Consider the following 23,226-nt stretch of genomic DNA (forward strand, 5'->3'; position numbering starts at 1 on the left):
CAAAGAATGTCTTGTCCTTTTTCTAAATAAGTTCATCGAAAGATACCAAAACCTTGTTAATAAATATTCTGTATCAACTTCACGGTCTTGAAATTAAAGATTCTATGAATTGATGTTGTTTATCATCTTAATAACTTCTGATAGAGTTCTTTTATTTATTTTGTCGCATATAATATTTACTGTTTAGTCTATTTTTTGGGAATTATCATTTGATGTGGCTCAGTGTTTTCATAGTGATTAAGATTATGACAAAAGGATTTTTGCTGTACCCCTATTTTTTACATTTTTACCTATTATGTCTGTTTTGTTTGAAAATTTTATGCAACTGTGATACAAGTGAGAGAATTGGCTAGCTATAAAACCAGGTTTAATCCACCATTTTCTACATAAGAAAATGCCTGTACCAAGTCAGGAATACGACAGTTGTTGTCCATATGTTTGATGTGTTTGCGCTTTTGATTTTGCCATTTGTTCGAGGACTATCTATTTTGTATTTTTGTTGTAGATCAGTATTTTTGTTATTTTGCTTTTTATTAGTTTCTTGACAATTAAATGTTAATCTTTCAAAAACGTTCTATGTGTTACATTAGGACATTCCTGACACAATTTCTCTAATAAGTTGTCTATAAGTTACATGCTGCACAGTAAGCTTGGTTGTACAATGTAGCAATTTTTTGTCAGCTGAACACCAAGTTAATATTATGTCTTTCTTATTTTGAGTTTACTTTTTCAGACATCCTCCCAGGATTTATTATATCCAATACAAGTTTACTATTTTCCTTGTTTAATTTCAAATCCACAGATTTCATAATTCATGACTTTTCTATGGTTATCTCACTAACCTAAGACAATATTTCAGTAAAAAGTCCTCAATTGATCTGTGCCTTACATAAATTCATTGGAATACTTACTATATTCCTGTAATAGCAAGCAACCTGGAAATTTGTGTATGGATAGAGATGACAGGGAGTTCAAAACAAGTTTAACTGTGATCTTTTGCTCAATATTGATATCCTCAGTACTCGGTAAACAGAAATGTGATAGCAATAGATGTGAAAAAAATTTATGATATGGAAACAGTAGAACTTGCTTTCAGACTTTAGGTAAACATAAACTGATATTTATTTACCAAATAGATACTGAAGGCGCCTGATGAGGGGGGGGGGGGGGGGGGGGGGGGGATTCTCATCACGATTCACAAGTTGATTTTTTTGTCAATCACGATTCACAGAAGAAAAATTTCCATGAGCACAAAACACGAAAATATAAAAAAAAAATAAAAAAATCTGTAGAAAAACAGATCACGATAGCGAGAATGCGCCGATCACCAAGAACGGAAATAACCCATCAGGCCCCTCATACTACCAGAACAGGAAGTTCAAAGAAGTATAACTGTGATCTTTTGCTCATTATTGATACAACTGCAATCTCTACTTGGTAAACGAAAAGTTAACAAACAATAGAAGTAAAAATGCATCACATTTTTCATTGACAGGTTGGACAGAAAGGAAGTGATAAAACAATATATTGCCCAAGAGCAGGGTATAAAATCAAATAAAGAGAATGTAGAGAATCAGCTATAGATAAGCACTATCAACAGATTTTATGATACGGAAACAGTAGAACTTCCATTCAGACTTTAGGGAAATATAAACTGATGTCAATTTACCAAATAGACACAAAGACAAAAGACAGATAACAATCACTGATTCTAAGGCAATAAAAATGATAAAACTTAGTTTGTACATTCATCTATTTCTTGTTCTATGATATGTCCTAGATATTTTTCTTCCTTGTTTGTTTTTTACTTCCTGATTGTCTGATTCATCACTAGTCAGCCTATACACATTACAATGGAAGGTACCAGACCAAAGTTTGTTGATCTGTATGATTGTGTCCAGATCAATCAAAGTCCTGTGTTCATTAATCTACAAACAAAGGATGATGTATAAGGACAACTGTAAATGCATAAATGTTTATCATGGTAAAGTTACAAAAATAATTGCTTTTTTTTTTTAAATCTTAGGGAGACTAAGTGTCTGTACGCAAAATTTGTGATCTACAAGGAACAAAATTTCAAAAGTAAAAAATTACCAAAATAAAATTTATTTTGTACTTGAATATTATTGGTAGCCATTTGGCTTGAACAGAGAGCTTGTAAAAAAATGATTAGAATATGAATTTAACAAAATATCGCCCTTCATCATAAGGGGGTTATAATAACTTTACCTCAAATGATGGCTCTTCAATATCTACTTCTTTAAGAAGAGTTCCAGTTTTGTTGTCAAAGAAACAAACCACTCCTCTTGGTTCATCAGAGGCATGATAAACTGCTGTCACACATATTATATCAAATTCATCCTCATAATCAACATTATATATTGTCTGCAAAAGAAACAAAAAGATATTATTAGTGTGGAACTTTTCAATGCTCTATGGTATGAATAAGTAACCAGTGCTTCTGCTTGTCATGGGGCCTTGGTGGCCAAGTGGTCTAAGTATTAACTACTGTAATAACTAGCCAGTCAGTACTGCAATTGTGAGTTTGACCACCTGTCATGTGGGTGCACTGGACTCCAATCTTAATTGACTAGGGTTTTCAGTTTCTCCATCAAAGGATAATGGTTTTCCCTGTGCAATCCAGCTTTCTTCACCAATGAAACTAGTCCCAGTGAAATAGCCCAAAATGGTGCTTAAAAAGTGGGGTTAAGCCAACAATCAATGAATCAATCCTGATTGTCATAAATGAAGGGTTGACCTGTCCAATCATGTCCTTACCAACATAGAAGACCCCACTTGCATCAACATCAATATAAATCCTTCTCTATGCTTTAAATTCAAAAAGCCTCCCAAACAACATTGTTTTACTATTGAAATGGTTATATGATCTTAACTGGGGAAAGTTTTGCACATCATTACATTAATTCTAACAAGAATTGCTGACAGAATTTAATTTGTGACTTCCTGGTACAATTATTTTTTATGTACAATAAATTGAGTTTTTATGAAACATTTGCAGTAATTTTAAGTTTTTTTTATTAATTCTTACTGTTAAAATATAATTGGAGACAACACTTTTCTGTTAACATTAAACACTTTTTTTAACAGTATTTGCTTAAAGATGTTTAAATGGATAAAAAAAACATTTTTTGACCTTTTACTATAAATTCGGAATTCAGAATAAAAAAGTGAAAGTCGAACCTAACCTTGAATTAGTCACAGGAAACAATATATTTAAATTTGAAAAGGTTTAATCAAAATGTTTTCGAAGTTGTTGCATGGACAACACTGTAAGTAACACTTTCTCTACTTAATAACTCAAAAATAAAGCTAAAATGGCGAAAATCGAATTTGACCTTCATCTATTCACAGCTTTGGCAGTTGCATGCCCTGCAGTGCACTGACTTACATCATCTAACTAATAACCGATATTTTCTTTCGGAAATAGGTTTTAAAATAACTGCCAATAAAATATATATGACCCAAACCAAAAGCTTACTTTGAAACTGAGTTCATATCAATATTCTGTAATTTGTACAAAATACTGGTAGTTTATTTCTAAATAACATCATAATTCAGAACCTTGCTCTGTTATTTTTCACATTTAAAGAATATCAAAATAGACTTACCATATTTTCAACAGTATTTACACTATCTTGACGCTTTGGCTTACTAACTTTCCTCCCTGATGATGTAAAGGGGAACTCTTCCTGTAAGTAGAAACAAATATTCATTTGCAACTGAAGGTGGTACCCAACACCTTTACTAAAATTAATTTGGCTCGTTTAATTTTCATAAAATTTTGACAAAGTATTTACTTTGACCCTTTGAAAAAAATATATTAAAAATTTCAAAAAATTTGAACTAACTATTTTATCAGAAAAATTACACTGGTTATATAGCAGTTTGACAAACACTAATTTTGATCATTAAGAAGCTTAATATTCCCTAACAACACAACATAATAAAACGTTTAGTTAATTTGACAGAGTTATCTCCCTGTAGTGTCAGGTACCACCTTAAATACAACAAATCTATTTCCATATACTGTGAACTCAATCATTTTTTGTGGGTACCAATTTTTGTGGATTTAGCAAAGATTGTATTTTCATGAATATTTTATTTGTGGTTTTGCCAAAGTCTGCATATAAGAATATAGACAATTTGTACTGTGTTGAACATTTGGATTTGAGGTTTACCTATACACACTATATCAATTTGAAGCAGCCTATTCTATCAAAAACTACCTTGACCAAAAACTTAAACCTGAAGCGGGACAGAAGGATGGACGAACAAACGGATGAACAAACAGACGGACGCACAGACCAGAAAACATAATGCCCATAAATGGGGCATAAAAATATCACATACAAATATACTAAACAATGCCATACTGTCGTTTCGTTATTATTTTTTATTAGATACTAACTTTGTGAATTTCGTTGGTATTAAGGAATACCTCAAAGTTAAATGCTTAACAAATCAAAGTGCTGGATAGCACCTCTGGAAAGTTTGCAACTATATATGTGTATTATTTCAAATAGGTCATGTAGGTTATAGACGTGTATTATTTCAAATATGTATTTAATCACAGTTTTGATTTTTCAAACTAAACTATTGTCTTGCCAGCAATTTCCAAAATTCACTTTTTAGGCCCCATTTATGGGCATTATGTTTTCTAGTCTGTGTGTCCGTTCGTCCGTCCGTCCATTCATCTGTCTGTTCCATTCAGGTTAAAGTTTTTGGTCGAGGTAGTTTTTGATGAAGTTGAAGTCCAATCAATTTGAAACTTAGTACACACTAGAACACACCCGTGATATCTTGGGTCTGTGACTGAATTAAAGTATATAACTATGCGTAAGCCTTATTTTAGTATTGGGATTGTCATCTGTTAAAGTCATGCAGTATATAAGATGCACAGTTTTCTCTGCTATCAAAACTTTCTGTTTGAATCCGTCAACCTGGATCTTATCAATTATTGGTAATATTAATTACTGCTGACAAATTGGACCTCGTTATTTTAATCTTTCTAAATTAAATGCCAAATTACAGTTTTTACTCCATTTTCACGGTCAGAAAAAATGATAGTGCAGATAGGGCATGCGTGTACTATGGACACATTCTTGTTTATACTTCTAAATCTTAAGACCGTTTTAATTTCACCTGATAAATGTATAACTGAAGAAAGCTACAAGTCAAACTTATATATAAGGGTATATATACTTGATAGGGTATACTGAAAATTTCACCCCTTTACACCTAGAATGGTAAAAGTGACGCCAACAAAATTCAAACGTGACTTGTGTTTTGTGGTTAAAAGCATTGCGTATAAGTTTCATAAAATTTGGTTCAGGCAAACTAAAAAAAGAAAACAGAAATCAAGTTTGGGATGTATGGATGTTCGTACAAGTAAGGGACATACATACTTATAGAAAAAAAACAAGGATAAAACTCATTATGGTGGGGGCATAACAATAGTAGTATGACCTCAGGAATAAAAAGTTTATATACACTAGATTCATACAATGTTGATCTGAGGTGCTTATAACCCTACAACACGTTTTAGTTTCTGCTGTGTAATCACCATTGAGGCAATGTTATTTGATTTTTTTGTTTTGAGCCATTTATTTGATATACTAGTAATCATTGCATCAGTCTTAGGACGACACATTGTTAATTATACATGTAGGTCAATCTTTAAGAATTTTACTGCCCCAGGAATAAAGTGTGAGGATAAAAAGTTCTGGATTCGATACTGCATTGTTGAGCACTAAGAAAGTCAGTTTGCTAGTACAATGTATATGGCTCGTGACAAATGTTATTAAATCATTTTTTACAGCACTTGTCTTTAGCTTGATCTCGGTCTTGATACACATGAACTATAATATTCTAAGAAGTAGATGATGACTCGGTTGCTTTTAAATTATACTGATGCTATGATACTTATTGTCATTAAAACGTTTTTTTTCTGATGTCTGTTGTCAGTTTGATGCACTTGAGCATGCTGAACAAGTGAAGGTCCTCATATCCACATTGGAATGTGAAAGTAAGTATTTAAATAACAGAAGTTTTCAAATGATGTTTGCTGGGAACAGTATATCTAACATAATAATATATATGTTCCTGATGTTTGGCATCAAAACTCTCAGATCGATGTCAGTTTTGACAAAAACAATGCACTTTTCTTTAAAGCCGGTATTTATCTTATTTACATGTTCTTGGCGTGAGACATAAGCCATATAATTATCGATTATTTTATATTCTATCACCTGTGTATTGTTAAATAAATCAAACCATTATCACTTGTCAATTATCCGACAACTTGGTCAAATATCAACTTGGTTCTCGCATACCGGACTCTTTCGATATTCTCGGGCTTTTACTTACTCAATAATAAACAGTTGTAAATATCGTACATAGTAAAAAATAGTGCGGGAAAATGTTCATTCATGAAATATTCATGAATGAAACGCTGTTTCGCGTAGATTTCTTTTGATTTTCTTCAGCCAATGGCCGATCCGCAAAGTAGTTTTGTGTTACTTATTTACAAAATGAAGTTAAATTCATCTGAATTGTCGGTAAACATTTATTCCTTTTTTATTCAAGCTGTAATCTTTTCAAAAGAGTAGCAACTCAAAATATCCAAGAACCAGAATTCGAACACTAGTACTACATTATCTTGGAGCAGAACATTGCGATAGTCTGTCTCACTGGAAGTTGAGGCCGATGCCTATGGAAAGTAGCTATAGCAAGCTATAGCAAACTTTCCAAAAAACAATTTTCTATATATACAGACTATGGCAAAACCATGAAATCTAATATATGTATCCACAAAAATGCAAGCTTCCCTCAATCCAAAAAAATTGGTACCCACTAAAATAATGACTCTACAAAAAGCAAAGTAAATCATCCATTGATAGGTAGAATCATGTAATAAATTCTATACAAAGTCTTATTAGTTATTTAATTTCAAATGAAAATGTTTTAAAAGTTAACATTTATATATGAGGGGGGATAAGAGGGGTCCTGATCCTGAAATCCCGGGCTTAAAAACATGAAATCCCGAGGTCCCGAATTTAAATAAAGTAAATCCTGACGTCCCGAAATTCGAAAAAAAGAATTCCCGGATCCCGAAAGGGACAATCCTGAAATCCTGAGCTTAAAAACACCAGATCCCGGAGTCCCGATAAAGGTCTTATCCCCACTCATATATCTGACAAATGACAAAGATAAAACAAGAACATTCTAATTAAAATGTACTTTATACCTACTTTTGATGAGGATTTCATATACTGTTAATTCAGAAATTTTTGCAATGAATTCAATATTTCATAATTGTGACTGAATAGGTAAAAAACAGAAACTAGCATTTAAAGTTTTAAAAGCAGTATTTGTATGCAGCATTTATTGAAACCACAATAATAAATCTCTCATATTTTTCCATTCTCTAAAAAACATATTTATAAATGCATGCACAAATTCCTAAATTTTGAGTAATTTGATTCCTGTAAACGAACAAGATAGATTACTGATAAATCACAAAAATTTGATTATTATAACAGACTTTATGAATCTTTACCTTCGATTTTTCTTTTGACAAGTTCATTTCAAAACTTTTCTTGAGTACTCTTTTCCCGTTTTCCTGTGATGGCTCCGTAGTGAGGTCATAAACACTATAAAAGAAACATGTGAAAACAATGAAATACAGAAATTATAGGAAGTTATTGTAATAGCTATGAAATATAAAAAGAAAAAAGAACATGACATTTTTTTTCAAATTTTTGCTCTCCATTTATTGTACAATTAGAAAGAAAGCAAAGAAAAGATAGGGATGTGTTGACAGAAATATATACATGAAGGTTAATGGTTTTTATTGGTAAAAGAAGCCAAATAACTCTCAGAGAACCGTAAACTTGCCACAGGAAAACATCAACCCTTGTTGACTAAGATTAGAGTCACAAGTGAGGTTCTGACTCATTCTTAGAGTCTGGTGGTCACTTAAAATTTCTTAAAACTACTTTGCCATTAAGGACCTAAGTTTTGAAGTGGAAAAATCCATGAGGAAATTGGAAAAAGGCAAACTGTTATCTTACAGTGATTGCTGTTTGGTGAATGTCCAGTGGCAAATATTTAAACATATTCAGATTATAATGAAGTGATGGATAAAATCTATCCTGACATTACCTGACAACTGAGGTAGCTATGTGTAAAACTCTTCCTGAATCATCGTCCCAGAATGTGGCTCGATAACGATCATTTGCATAGTCTAAAATCCCTGTCGGTAATTTTCCATTTTCTATCTGCAAATAAACAATACAAGCAGCTTTTCTTTTAAGAATTGAATGCTTCTTTTTGTAATATCATTTTGAATTACATTTTGTATGAAGCACGGAAGCGCTTCATTCTAAAAATGTGCCCATGTTCAACGATTTACAATCCTATGGAATTACAAAAAGAAGCATTCAATACTTATAATTACATTTTTTAGCTAGGATCATGAAAACACAATTAAACTGTGTTACTATCTGAAATATGCTTGGAAAATTAGTTCATGTATTGTGAATTAATTGTACCTTTATTATATTATGTATTGTTCTCTGCTATCTGTTTTGTCACATTTTATATACAATGTACTTGTTTATGTATTGCCATAGCATATTATTTATGCTTTCGCAAATAAAATATTCATTCATTCATTCATTCATTCAATTTCTTTCAAATTTTTCGTTAATTTACCTGTGGTTTTTATTGTGGGACGTCCTGTCCTAATCAATGTTACGTTTCATTGTGTAATGAATTTCAATTTCAGAAAGACAGGATATTGCTGTTAGCAAATCAAAATATTGTATCATAATGAAACATAATGTATTTATTAAGTTATGATTCTTAGAAAGAAAGAAAAAATCATTTGAAAATTCTAAACAATAAAGAATTATATAAATATGTTAGATGATACTTAAATTTCAAGTCCTTTAATCGGAAAATATTTTCTAAGAATACAGAAATTAACTAGATATCATTGAGATGGAAGACATCTCTGTGGGCCCCACTGTGAATAATGTGCATTAAAAAATTGTATCTTTACCATAGGACATGGGTTTGTCAACTGAAATCAAAGTTTTTGACCTTGACCTTTGACCTAGGAAGTTGTAAATAAATTATGACACATCCTTTGGTGTTGGTTTATAAACATGTCAAGTATAAACTTTGAAATGATAACGGTTCTCAAGATATAGAGCGGACACGATCTTTACCATCGGACATGGAGTTGTCAACTGAAACCAAAGTTTTTGACCTTGACCTTTGACCTAGGAAGTTGCACATAAATTATGACACACCCTTTGGTGTTGGTTTATATGCATGTCAAGTATAAACTTTGAAATGATAACGGTTCTCAAGATATAGAGCGGACACGATCTTTACCATAGGACATGGGGTTGTCAACTGAAACCAAAGTTTTTGACCTTGAACTTTGACCTAGGAAGTTGTACGTAAATTATGACATAACCTCTGATATTGGTTTATATACATTTCAGGTATAAACTTTAAAATGATAACGGTTCTCAAGATATAGAGCGGACACAATCTTTACCATAGGACATGGGGTTGTCAACTGAAACCAAAGTTTTTGACTTTGAACTTTGCCCTAGGCAGTCATTCATAAATTATGACACACCCTCTGGTGTTGGTTCATATACATGTCAAGTATAAACTTTGAAATCATAACGGTTCTCAAGATATAGAGCGGACACGATCTTCAACACAGGACACAGGGTTGTCAACTGAAACCAAAGTTTTTTTACCTTGACCTTTGACCTAGGAAGTTGTACATACATCATAACACGCCCTCTGGTGGTGGTTAATAAACATGTAAAGTATAAAGTATGAAATCATAATGGTTCTCTAGATATGGAGCGGACACAAAGTGTTACGGACGGACGGATGGACGGACAGACTGATCACTATAGGGCGACCCGCCTTTGGCGGGGCCCTAACAAGTTTTGTATTACTGTATGATGTTGAAAATGAGAAAATCAACAAATCACCAAAATTTGACAGTACTATCAGATAGAGGAAAATGTTAAAAAATAAGCCAAGTCTTTTATTACCAAGTAGGAAATTTTAAAATCTAAAGTTGAACTTAATTTGTTCCAAGTTGAAACAATAGATTATTGAAATTTTGGTCTGAAAATTCTTCACAATTTGTAGCAGCCAATTTGGTTCAATTTTGTCAGAATGAGCAAAGAAACATCACTGATGAATTATTCACTAGCAAAACGATAACTTACTTATGTTTTTAACCTATAACACGGAATCAAACAGACCTTGAAGAATCCAATTGCATGAGGTTGCTATCTATTTAAAGAGTAGGGCAATAAGGCTCTTATTTGGCCCAAAAATTACTGCAAATTTAAAAGTTATCATATGTATTCTTAAATAACTGAAAAATGTACTACAGTACAAGGTACTCAGAGAGACAAAACAAATTTGACATTGAACAAGTTTCCATGGCAACAAATCATGATTTATTTTGCATATTTTGTAAAATTTCGTGACTTTCCTTGTTTTTCATCAAAGGAGTAAGACTCCTTTTTGGCCCCAAAATATAGCAGTTTTACAAAATTGTTAAAATATAAACTTTAAGTTATTTATTGGACAGTAGAATGCTTCTGCTACATGTATATGGGCTGTTTTTGACAATGCAATGCACATATATCGGGTACCAGCACAACCATAAAGTCATGCTAAACTACTGAAATCTTCACAATTCTAGCATTTTAGTTAAATTTTACGGCCGCATTCGTGTTCATCCTTAATATTGAAATGTAAGTTGTATTTTATGATAATACATAATATATATAAAGGTTGAGGATGAACACCGATGCGGCCACTTTCATTTTTGACAAAAACATCTGAAAAGTGACATTTTTCGGCATATTTGGTAGATTTTTCATATTTGAGCTTGAATCGGATGGTTTTTAATGACTTAATAAGTTCAAATCTTTCACATAAAATAATTGATTCAAATGAAATAGACACTTAAGTGTTTAAAAAGTGGTCAAATTATTTCATCAGATGAACCTGAAATTTGAAACCAAAATCAGTCCTTACCGGACCTACTCCTTTTATGTATATTTTAGATTGAAAAAGTATGTGCGCACCCAAGAAACAACTTTATATTTGGTGGGATCATGTCAATAGTAATAATAAAGCTTCTGTTAAATTATTTTGTTGTTTCTTGCCTGCGCACGATTTTTCCAAAACAGAAATAAAGATGGAAAACTGCATAAAATCTGTATTTTTCATCGTGTTTTTTTTAAATAGTACATTATTATAATGTAATTGTGACGTCATCAGGTAAAAATCTTTACATTTTTCTTTTATATTTCTTGAACCTATGCATTTCTAAACATTATGTGCCAATTTGAAATAGATATCAAACATTTTTTTTTGGGCCAAATCCAGGCCTTAATGCCGCTACTTCTTTATGTTTATATTGGGTAATGTGACCGTCAGCAGTCTTTATAGTTCATCTCATAGTTAATAAGATGGCGTCTAGACCAAAACGCACACTTTGAAATGGATTGTTATAAAAGTGTATATTAATTTGTCTTACCAAAGATTTATTTTCTAAGGAATGAACTTCAAAGTACTCCGGTGTTTTAACAGGTGAGTATATGTAATGGAATGGTTTGTTGCTAAACTCTACTATTTGATCATAACAAGAAACTGTAAACAGAACTGGAGGAGATTCTGAAATGGAAAATACAACCATCAATGGTAGAGATCAACTTCAAATTTTCATGTTTAAACAATCACATGTAGTAGAATTAGTTGTTTAGTCAAACTTCATTTTTTTCAAAGAATGCTTTTTACTTGCAGTTTTTTTTATATCCAGAATCAATTTGAAAACAATGTTGACTATACAGTATTAATCTTTCTCATAGTTGTAAGGTCATACAGTTACCTATTATTGATTTTATCTTCTTTATTTACAATCGTGAACAGTATTCATACCACATTCTCTTATTTTTACATATTCATGTAGTGTGTAAACATACTATGATGCAACGTTCTTGGATAACAGCATATTCTCACGATGATATTATACCTTCATGAGCCTGGAAATGTCATGGCAGATCACATATGTTTCGAGATTATCTTTAATCTTATGATAATATAGTTAAGGGCAAATATGAGCCTTTCTTCAACTGTTCCTTTCTTTCTTAGCTAGTTAAAGTTATTCATAGCAAACCTTTTATTTGAATGTTGAACTTTAACCCTATAGGTCTATGTCCTAATCTGTGACCTTCATCATCTATGACATCATCCAACTTGTGTGTACTAGTTCTGTACTGTAATTGATCAAAAAGTTAATTGTGATAATATTCATATTTCATAAATATTATATCCTTGTTGCGATAAATTTTAAAATCAGTTACTAAATTGTAAATGTATAGTCAAGGTCGGTTTATTTCCTTTTTCCTTTTCTCTATTTCAAAGATAAACAGAAGTTATCTCCCTTATTTATTTCACTAAACTAAAAACGTCTTGCTTCAAAAACTTACCAACTAATCACTGTCTTTAGACTTTTTAAAAGTGATTGGTGAAATCTTATGTTTGATAATTATATGAAGTTTTTAAACAACTGATAACTTTCTTTTTTATATAGATAAAGGTTTCAATTCAGTGAAGTTAGAGAGTTATGAGATTGTTTTAAAAACTTAAAATAAATAAAGATGTTTGTAAATGAGTTAATTTTTGTACACCTGCTCTATAGCAAACTGAACGTAGAACATTAAAGGAACTAAATATGTATCACACAGTATAACATAACCAGATTAAATTTGGTGTCATATATCAAAAGGCTACAAGTTGCAGATGATGGGAACTAGAGGCTCTCAAGAGCCTGTGTCACTCACCTGTTAATGTGTTTACAGATGTTGGTCATCTTCGTTGGCAGGCGGGGTCATTAGACACTTTTTTTTAAAAAAGATACCCTAGTATTATGATTGTGGCCAAGTTTGGTTAAATTTGGCCAAGTAGTTTTAGAAATGATTTTTATACAAGTTACAAAAATGACGAAAAGTTGTTCAATATTGACTATAAAGGGCAATAACTCCTTAAGGGATAACTGAACATTCTTGCTGCTTATAATTATCTCTATCTCTAATGAACTTGACCCATTAGTAGAAAATATTTTGTAAAAATTTTACAAATATTTACAAAATTTATGAAAATTGTAAAAAATTGACTATAAAGGGCAATAACTCCTTATGGGGTCAATTTACAATTTTGGTCATGCTGACTTATTTGTAGATCTTACTTTGCTGAACATTATTGCTGTTTACAGTTTATCTCTATCTATAATAGTATTCAAGATAATAACCAAAAACTTAAAAATTTCCTTAAAATCACTAATTTTAGGGCAGCAACCCGACAACAGGTTGTCCGATTAAATTGAAAATTTGTGAGGGGATATATCTTATTCTGATGGACATTAAAATCTTGAAAGATTTGCCCTAAATGTCTTAGTTTCAAAGATATAAAGCAAAAACTGCATTTTACCACTATGTTCTAATTTTAGCCATGTCGGCCATTTTGTTTGGTAGGCTGGGTCATCGGACACATTTTATAAACTGTAAACCACAATGATAATTGTGGCCAAGTTTGGTTAAATTTGGCAAAGTAGTTTCAGAGAAGAAGATTTTTAGAAAAGTAACAAAAAATGACGAAAAGTTGTTAAAAATTTACTATAAAGGGCAATAACTCCTTAAGGGGTCGACTGACCATTTTGGTCATGTTGACTTATTTGTAGGTCTTACTTTGCTGAACATTATTGCTGTTTACAGTTTATCTCTATCTATAATAGTATTCAAGATAATAACCAAAAACTGCAAAATTTACTTAAAATAACCATTTCACAGGCAGCAACCCAACAACAGGTTGTCCGATTCGTCTGAAAATTTCAGGGCAGATAGATCTTGACCTGATCAACAATTTTACCCCTGTCAGATTTGCTCTAAATGCTTTGGTTTTTGAGTTATAAGCCAAAAACTGCATTTTACCCCTATGTTCTATTTTTAGCCATGGCGGCCATCTTGGTAGGTTTGACAGGTCACGCCACACATTTTTAAACTAGATACCCCAAGGATGATTGTGGCCAAGTTTGGTAGAATTTGGCCAAGTAGTTTCAGAGGAGAAGATTTTTGTAAAAGTTTACGGACGACGGACGCCAAGTGATGAGAAAAGCTCACTTGACCTTTCAGGTCAGGTGAGCTAAAAAGATGTAAAATTTTATATATGTACATAAAGTTTGCTGTTCGCTGAGCAAAGGCTCCCTGTTAGGGCCATACTTTGACCTTTAAAGGTTTACTGTAACAAATTGTGACTTGGATGGAAAGTCATCACATTGGCACTCATATCACATCTTCTTATATCTATGACATTTTAAAGATATAAATGTTGCAAAATAGGAAGTAGAACCTTTAAGCAAATATGCCACAAAGAATGGCCAAAAAATTTAATTTGTATCTAATTGATTTAGTCCAAAAGATTAAATTTATAAGAAATTAGTTTGTCAACATGATTTGATGAAAAATTAAAAAAGGTTTTAAATGAAAAATCGTCGAAACTACGTTGTATGAACTAGAACACATTGTCAAGTCAACATCCTGTTTTAGAAAAATGTGATTTTAAAAACGAAAGTAAAGTTTTTGACAATGTCATTTTGCACAAATAAAGAGTCTAAGGCAGATATGAACATGCTGATGTGAACACTTTGAATGATGCACTGCCAATTTAACATTTTACATCCGAACTCCGAACATCAAATTCATATCAAAGTAAAGTTTAAAATCATTTTTTTTTAATCTAATGTCAATCATTGGAATGGCCATCTGATTACCATAATTGCCTTTTGTGACTAAGTCTTAAGGGATTGAAATCGGGATCAGATATAAAATATCCGACTGGCTCAAATATTTTTTTGGAAGCCCTGCTCAAGAGCTTATATTTGTATTGTTAAATGTGAACCGAATCAGAATAAAACTTTCGTATTCATATTCATATAAACTAATGCTTTACTTATACAAACCTTATCCAAGATATGTTGGAAGCTGTACATTTTAACAACAGACTGTTGATGCATGGTTATCAATACTCCCTGGCAAAGTCCTGCATCTACTGTATTAGTACCAAACTCCTGCATATAATGAAATATTCATAAATAACAACAAATTAGTAGTACACTTAGAATATTATAATACATGTATTCATTGTAAAGTTTTACAGTAGTACTTTTCTATACTGACAAGACTCTTACGAAGAAATAAATAAAGATGCATGTACCATCAAAATGCATTAATGCACGAGGAAATATAAGAATACATATTAAGTACTGCTTTCTTCAGGTATTTTCAATATCACTTAGACTAAAGATACTGACATTAAAATAACTAAAAAATAATTAAAACTTTTAAAACTGATCATTTACGCTATAAGTTATATTCATTCTAACAAAATATTAAAAACAAAATGTTTAAAAAATTCGTTTTTTTATAATTATTTCTGATAAATTTGTTTGACCTTTTTCTTTATTTCCATCATTCCAACAAACTGGAGAGGCTTTACATCAAATACTGCCAACACTTTCACTATGTCTGTCTGCAAAACAAAGTATTTGTGTCACTTGAATTTATGCTTCATAATAATAACGGATTATGATAGTTCACCTATTATACAAGGAAATGGCAACTTTACAGACATTGTAAGATATGGGATGATATGGTTTTTTTTAAATTTCATAATTTTTATTGTCATTAAAGGGCAATTACTTCAACACAACTACTAGTCAGGATAGGAAAGAACAACTAATTGAACAGCAACACAATTAAATAATCTTCTTTAAACAAAATCATTCAGAACCTATTCTGTAAAACATTATTTAATTGCTGTCTTTAACTAACCAGATTGTTAAAATAGTTGGAACAAGGCAGTATGGGATATGCTCAATTTTGACTTTGTAGATCTGACTACTATTGATGACTGGGATAATTACCTGTCTATGACTGCCATGTGACTTTGTAGATCTGACTACTATTGATGACTGGGATAATTACCTGTCTATGACTGCCATGTGACTTTGTAGATCTGACTACTATTGATGACTGGGATAATTACCTGTCTATGACTTCCATGTGACTTTGTAGATCTGATTACTATAGATGACTGGGATTCATTCCAGGAGATATCTCTGAAAATTTGAAAAGAAGTCATTTAATTAACCTGAATCTCCCTTAAAGGGGCACTGGCTACGAGATATATAAAAATTAAAAATATTATATTTCTTATTCAATCATTAATGAAAGTGAAATAGTGAAATAATAATTTGCTTTTAGCTGTCATATTCGGTTAATTTTGTCAAAATAAGCAAAAAAACATTGATAATGTATTATTCACTTGCAAGTGAATAATTCGACCTCATTAAATCCGTATTCATGTGAACTTCAATTTAACCCCTTAGCTAGTGATGGATAGCATGTGAATTGTGTGTGTATATAGAAATTTAAAGACAAAAAATGTCAACATTGAAAATGAAACAAAGGTAAATCATTTACTTGACTTATTTGATCCACACAAAATCCTTCTTATACAGGTAAAAAAGATGATTAACATATATTTTTAATCAATGATATAAATTAAACAGACATAGAAAAATCCAATTACACGAGTTAGCTTTATCTATTTATATCTTTATTTTGGTTATATCACTTATATGGTCATCGGAAGTATTCTGAGGCCAACTCGATAATTAATTAGATGGCGTCTAGACTGAAAAACGCATGAAACGAAGCTACATATTCTCGACACTATGCCATGCAAATTGCTGATTTTATACTTTTTATGATTTGGATAAATGTTTTACATTGTTATTAATCAAATACTAAAATTTAAGTTAAATCTGTGACCATGAATTTGACAGCTAGTGCCCCTTTAAATATAAGGAACTTAATATCCTGAATAACAGAAATATAATATTACAATTTTGTGCATTTAGATTGATCTTGGTTTAATATAAATAAGAATATATGGTTTGAGTACCCATGAGACAACTCTCAATCCAAGTTACAATGTAAAAAAAGTTGAACTTCCTTACCAATGATTTCAAATTGTCTGTCAAGATAAAAATGAAAAATCGCAAAAAAAGTACTAATCCCTTTGATTCCCTCACCCCCATAATTTTTATCTTATGAACACGTATTCAATATCCTTTTGATAAAGATATTAAATTCATTCAAATTTCTTTTTCCTTTTTTTTTTTTATAAAATCATGAAGTAACAAGATTGCCTAAACATTTACTTGAAGTACCTAAATTTATAAACTGGAGAAAGATACATCTGTTGCAAGATTTTCCCTGAGGTCAGGTGTATCCTTATAAGCTCTTTGTTGTCTTTGGAAACACAAATCAGACAGTCTTTTTCCCCATTATGGGCTAATCCAATTTCTTCCTAAAATGTAAACACAATAAGATATTTTCACAATATGTATATGAATTATCCCCCTTTGGCTGGATAAACACCTAATTATTTTTATTGACATTTCATAACTGTTCATAAGTGTTTCTCATTTCTCAATTTTTCTATAGTTTAGACCATTAGTTTTCCTGTTTGCATAGTTTTATGCTAGTAATTTTTTAGGCCCTTTATAGCTTGCTGTTAGGTGAACCAAGGCTCTGTCTTGATGCCAGGTCATACTTTGACCTTTAATGGTTTAATTTACTTTTCCAAATTGTGACTTGGGTGGAAAGTTGACTAATTGGCACTCATACCATATCTTCTTCTATCTATATATTATGATTTTAAAGCCACATGTTTGTTTTATGTTTGAATTTATCATTGGTTTGACAAAGGTTTTGAACATGTGATCTCCTTAAAAAATCAAAGAGCAGATTGCTCTGAGGGATACGATTGCCATTGTTTTCATTGATACATGTATTAGTATTATTTTCAAAAATAATTCAACTGCACCTGTAAAATACTCGTAAAATGAAATTTACGTAATCTGAATAGTTATTCAACTTTAAAAATAGCGGCTAAGCCAATCCTCGATACAAGTGTATGAACAATGTACTTATTGACTTTCCACAGCAGTCACTGAGAGTGAGAGAAGGTATTTCACTTCGTACCTTATCACCTATTTTCCTACGTGAATTCTAGGTGGAACCCGGCCCTATTCCTAACTCTTTAAATATTTAATTCAGTGGGCATGACTTCTTTCCGTACACATTCCTCTGTTTAAATTGCGATCGGTTTTAATATAATAAGACGTCTATCGACAGAACAATTTAATTTTTCTTGACATATCGTCGTTTGACGAAAGGTACTTATGGAATGGAGACAACTCGAAGCGATAATATAGAAGACTCCATTTTGGCTGAAGGAGTGTTCTAGTTACACCTTTACCTCGTGGACTACATTTATTTTAATTCAAATGATGCATATGATTTAAAATTATGCAACAACAATAACCCTCAATAGCAGACAGACATAGAAAGGATTTCGTGAGTTTCAAATCAATGGAGTGGGGAATCCAGAACAACCATTCAATCAGATACCCCTTCAAGGCAAGAAAACTATATGCATGCCCATAATTACATAAACAAACCCTAGAATTGTGATTTGTAGCAAGGACGTATATTAAATGTTAATTAAACGACTTCCATTTCTTTATGGAAGTACAATATCAAATATCAATTTCATAACGGTAACATATATGAAAACTCCACTTCAGTTCTTATATGACAGAAATAGATTTATCGATCGTAATTCAGAGATCTCTCGCATGTTATCAAAACTGGGGAATTCCCTCTGACGTGTTTCTAAATTTATAAAAACACTAAATATAAATACTGCTTAATTCTGATTTTCCGTGTTGTTAAAAACACACATACAAGTCAAGGGAAATATCGACATATGAAGATTATGAGAAGAACATTATAGGACAGTTGTTTAAATTCAATCCTTTTGTCTTTTATACCATTTAAAGCAAGACAATCTCAAGAATCTGAGATGTTCCTTGATGTTTAGAATAAAACGGTTGACGTGAGGGCATACAGCCGTGAGTCAATGGTATTAGTCTACAGATTGCTTAAAAGCAATCGTATCCCAAAAACCTGGGAAGCTACCATAAGACTGCAGATGAGATTCAATATGTGATGAAAAATTCCGTTATTTACTAGATTTTTAATGTTTTGGCCTCATTCAATTATTGTGCTGTAAATTACTTCTTTCCAAATTTTGAAAGATTTAGTTTTTAATTATTCTATCTATACAATTATTTATTTCAATAATCTATAACTTATAATCTTATATACTTAATACATTACCGTTCTAGCCGTACATGTCAGGGCATTCTCTAATTTGTGGGATGTCAAGGAATAAAGATGTTTTGGTTTGTTTCCTTTACCATATCTATAATGGAAATATGTATCTAAAGTATTTCATAATTTTTTTGTGAATATAAGTTTTCAAATATCAGAATAAGTTTCATGTAACCTAAAATTAAAAAAGTATCAATTCTGAAAAAAACAAATGGCGGCTCTAAAGAGCCTGTGTCAATCACCTATGTCTTTGTGCTAAATGGAACCTTTTCAACATTGTGAACCAGAATAGAATTCATGGCAAAAAGCTCAGTTTTGGTGATCTTGTATTGCTTATCTTTTTTCTGTTTTCAATTTCTCAATATTATTATTTTTTGAACTAAACATAGAAAAGGTTAAAAAAAAAATCACTCCTATTTAGGGTCTAACAATGATTTCAAAATTGTTTTATTTATTTGTAGATTTTGCCTTGCTGATCATTTTTGCTATAACTTTAAATTGGAAACAAGGTATATAATCAAATTTAACTTTTATATGTTTAGTCATCAATATAACTATATGCTTTGTGCTATCAAAAATATGCATATTTTAGGAGGAAACTTCACAGCTTCTTGATTCCTCCATTCATTCATAACTAAAAAAATACATACATAGAGTGCACCTACATGTAAGTATAACACGCAGGGGGGAAAAAAGAGAAAGAAACCTGTGGCTTATTTAACGATTTTAACGGTACTTACCCTCCAAAAACATTTGTGTAGTTGTCAAAATATATTCTTCCACTGAAATAGAAATGTGTCATTCTTGGGTTTATAGATTCTTTAAACATCTCCAAATATAAATAAAATTGAAAAGCATATAAAGTAATATATTAAGCAACGATTTGTTTAACACTAATTGTATACTGTACATGTATATGTATTGATTAAAAAAAGAAGTGGTTTCTAATCCCTTTAAGATGAACCTAGCGTATTCTATAATATACATTTGTACATGTATATAAAGAAATAATTGGTGACAAATTACTCACTAAAATGTAAACCGGGGAAATTTTGATGCCAGTTCTGAAATTTGATCCAGTTACCAATCCATTAATTTGCCATATAAATAAAGGTTATAGGAATAAGGAGTAGACATAATTTTGTTAAATGAATGTCTAATTCACGTAAATAGAGAGAAAACACACAAAAAACCCAACATTTTGTAAATTCTTTGAAATATCTTATATAGGTTTTAGGTCATATGGTTGCCTTAAATTGTTTACATCCACTTCATTTGAAACTTTGTCGCAAAGTAGTCTAATTGACAATCATACCACATCTCCTCATTATCATACATGTATAAAGAATTTTCGACATATTTTTTAATATTTTAATGCTTCCATCCCTTTAAGGCCAAATAAAAAAGTATGTGTGGTTCCAGTTACATCTGAAAAAAAGTTAGGGTAGGTAGGTACCGTAGGGATTTTTTTTTATTTTATGTTTTTTTTACATTGAGTCTATGGGAGTAACATTCTGACCTTAACAGTTCTTAATGAAAAAAGACAATGAAATCTTTAGGGTAGGCTATTTTTGAGGCGAAAAAGTAGGGAAGGTAGGGTTACTGGAACCACACATATATTTTTATTTGGCCTAATATCTTACTTACTATTCACTTGTGATATTTTTGGAACTTGTTTTCTCCCATACTTTCTTGTATTTATAATTTGCCTATAAAACAAAATAAATATTTTTTTGCTTTAAATTTTGAAGTATTCAAATTTCAAAGATTTCAATTGTTTCTAATGATGAAATATGAAAGAAGTTTATTAGTATACAACTGATATTTTTGGCCATGGCTATTCTAAATCTGAGATTTTTTTATTATCTACATCTGCATTCTACGTTGATCTGTCAAACTTGACCATGAGTATTGCCAATACTCAACGCTTCTGGTGGGTGCAAGAAAAATAGTAATTTTGTGAGATAACCAAAGAATATCAAAGCGTGTTTAAAAGTATGACAGAAAAAAAAAAAAAATAATATTAAAGCATTGTATAAAAAAGTGGGGCCCATTAGCTTTTTATTCATACGGCCTGGACCAATCAGGCTTCAGTGGCAGTACCATGGAAATAATCCCGGCCGTCACATCTCCAGTCCATCATTTCACTTACTTGGCAAATGGATGACTGCACAGATTAGATAGAAAGTGTTGAATGTTATTGTCATATACATGAACATAATATATAATACTAATTTAAAAGGTTATAATACAATAAGGGTTATACAATAACATGCATTATAACTGCTACAAAAAAAAGTAACAGCTACTGAAACGAAAACAAAATTTTGAAAGTGTTGGGGATCATAAGACAATAAGTTATGGTACCAGTCTTCCAGTTTCCGATGCATGTCAAAACATGGAGGGAAACAAAATAGTGCATTTTTTTCTGAACTCAATTTTTTCTGTTTGATTATATGTTTATGCTGAATTGAAACATATACATAGACTTAAAAAAAAATCATGCATCTTTTGGGGATATCAATCCAGGAAAGTGGAAGGATATCATGTTTACTGGAAGTGGTGCGGCCAAGTAAAAATAGCAAACAGAAAGTAGAAAAAAAATGTTTTGACTTCAGGATTGCGTAACTTTTTATTCTTCGTGGCAAGACCCCCTTTTTCTCTCTCGATTAAATCACAATTTCACATTAGTACATACATGTTATGAACATGAATTTTTTTTTCTATGTATCATTTTTTATTTTCAAAGATCATGTTTTGCATGTAAGCCTATTGAGCAGTCAATAACAAGACTGCAACCTTATGGTTGAAGATAATTTAATGATAGCAGAAGATACTGTACATATGTATTTCAAGGATGGATTTGCCATCATAAAACAAGTAACAGAGTAAAGACAAAGGAGATCCCTTTGTGAGCTACAAATGTAAGCAAAGTGGATAGCCAAGGAGGAAAAATTCTGGTTCTTAAAAGAGACAGTCTGCTGTTTTCAGTAAATAGTATTAACACAAAAATGTATTATTTTCACATACTTGTAAACATAAGCATTTCAAAGCGTGTAAACTATATCTACGGTTAAATCTAGCACTGTATTCTCTTGATATTAAATTTCTGTAACAGTTCACTTCTGTTTTGAACTGCTTTTCATTTTTAAGCATGTTTTCATCGCGGATGTAAACAAACGTACGTTAAAAGTTGTACCAATATAGGAGAAGGTAAATTTCCGGAATATTTTTTTTCTTCTGTAAAAAAACTGAGACTACTATAATGTGTTATTGTAGTCTCAGATAAAACATAAAATTTAAACAAGTCTAAATTGAAAACTACGTTCAAACTTACGATTGCGTTGGATAAAAACCGCAATTTTTATACGTGTGCATGTAAAACAAATTTCGTTGTAGAAGGGTCTAAATACAGCAAAAACAACATTTTCCAAAAGACCAAAAAACATAAAATTATATACATTGTAAGTTAATCTTCTAATTACAATTCTAATTACAATTGCATGCATACAATTAAAATAGTGTGAATACAACTACAATTGTACACATACAATTTCAATTATTTTTTACACATACAATTACAATTGTATACATACAATTACAATTGTATACATGCAATTACAATTGTATACTACATCCAATAGTCAAGATTAATACTAATTTATAGATTTCTTAAAGTCTTTAGCTGTATTTGGCAAAACTTTCAGGAATTTATGGTACTCAATGCTCTCCAACTTCGTACTTTATTTGGCCTTTTTAATATTTTTTTATTTGAGCGTCACTGCTGAGTTTTTTGTAGACGGAACGCGCGTATGGCGTCAATATAAAATTTTAATCCTGGTAT

General features: G+C 31.2%; 1 protein-coding gene across 1 annotated transcript; it reads right to left on the reverse strand.

Annotated features, from left to right (window-relative positions):
• Positions 1-1,735: 1,735 nt before the first annotated feature.
• Positions 1,736-22,569, reverse strand: LOC139501262 (DDB1- and CUL4-associated factor 17-like). The gene is made up of 15 exons (XM_071290284.1): positions 22,413-22,569; positions 21,030-21,091; positions 20,123-20,164; positions 19,389-19,473; positions 17,372-17,511; positions 16,183-16,255; positions 15,589-15,666; positions 15,098-15,205; positions 12,257-12,356; positions 11,618-11,754; positions 8,185-8,300; positions 7,580-7,673; positions 3,630-3,710; positions 2,230-2,385; positions 1,736-1,928 (listed from the first exon to the last, which is right to left on the reverse strand). The coding sequence occupies exons 1-15, from the start codon at positions 22,536-22,538 to the stop codon at positions 1,749-1,751; spliced, it is 1,578 nt and encodes a 525-aa protein (XP_071146385.1). The 5' UTR covers positions 22,539-22,569; the 3' UTR covers positions 1,736-1,748.
• Between the last annotated feature and the right edge of the window lie 657 nt (positions 22,570-23,226).

The sequence above is a fragment of the Mytilus edulis genome, chromosome 13, assembly GCF_963676685.1.
Source record: "Mytilus edulis chromosome 13, xbMytEdul2.2, whole genome shotgun sequence".
Classification (NCBI taxonomy): domain Eukaryota; kingdom Metazoa; phylum Mollusca; class Bivalvia; order Mytilida; family Mytilidae; genus Mytilus; species Mytilus edulis.

Bases quoted from the DNA above. Each gene is read 5' to 3' on its own strand.
- LOC139501262 (XM_071290284.1), bottom strand. From the start codon at position 22,538: ATGCTTAAAAATGAAAAGCAGTTCAAAACAGAAGTGAACTGTTACAGA. The intron at 12,357-15,097 runs GTTTGTATAAGT...GATCAATTACAG, and splicing joins TCCAACATATCTTGGATAAG to TACAGAACTAGTACACACAA. The intron at 11,755-12,256 runs GTTTGCTATGAA...TTTCCATTTCAG, and splicing joins GTTCAACATTCAAATAAAAG to AATCTCCTCCAGTTCTGTTT.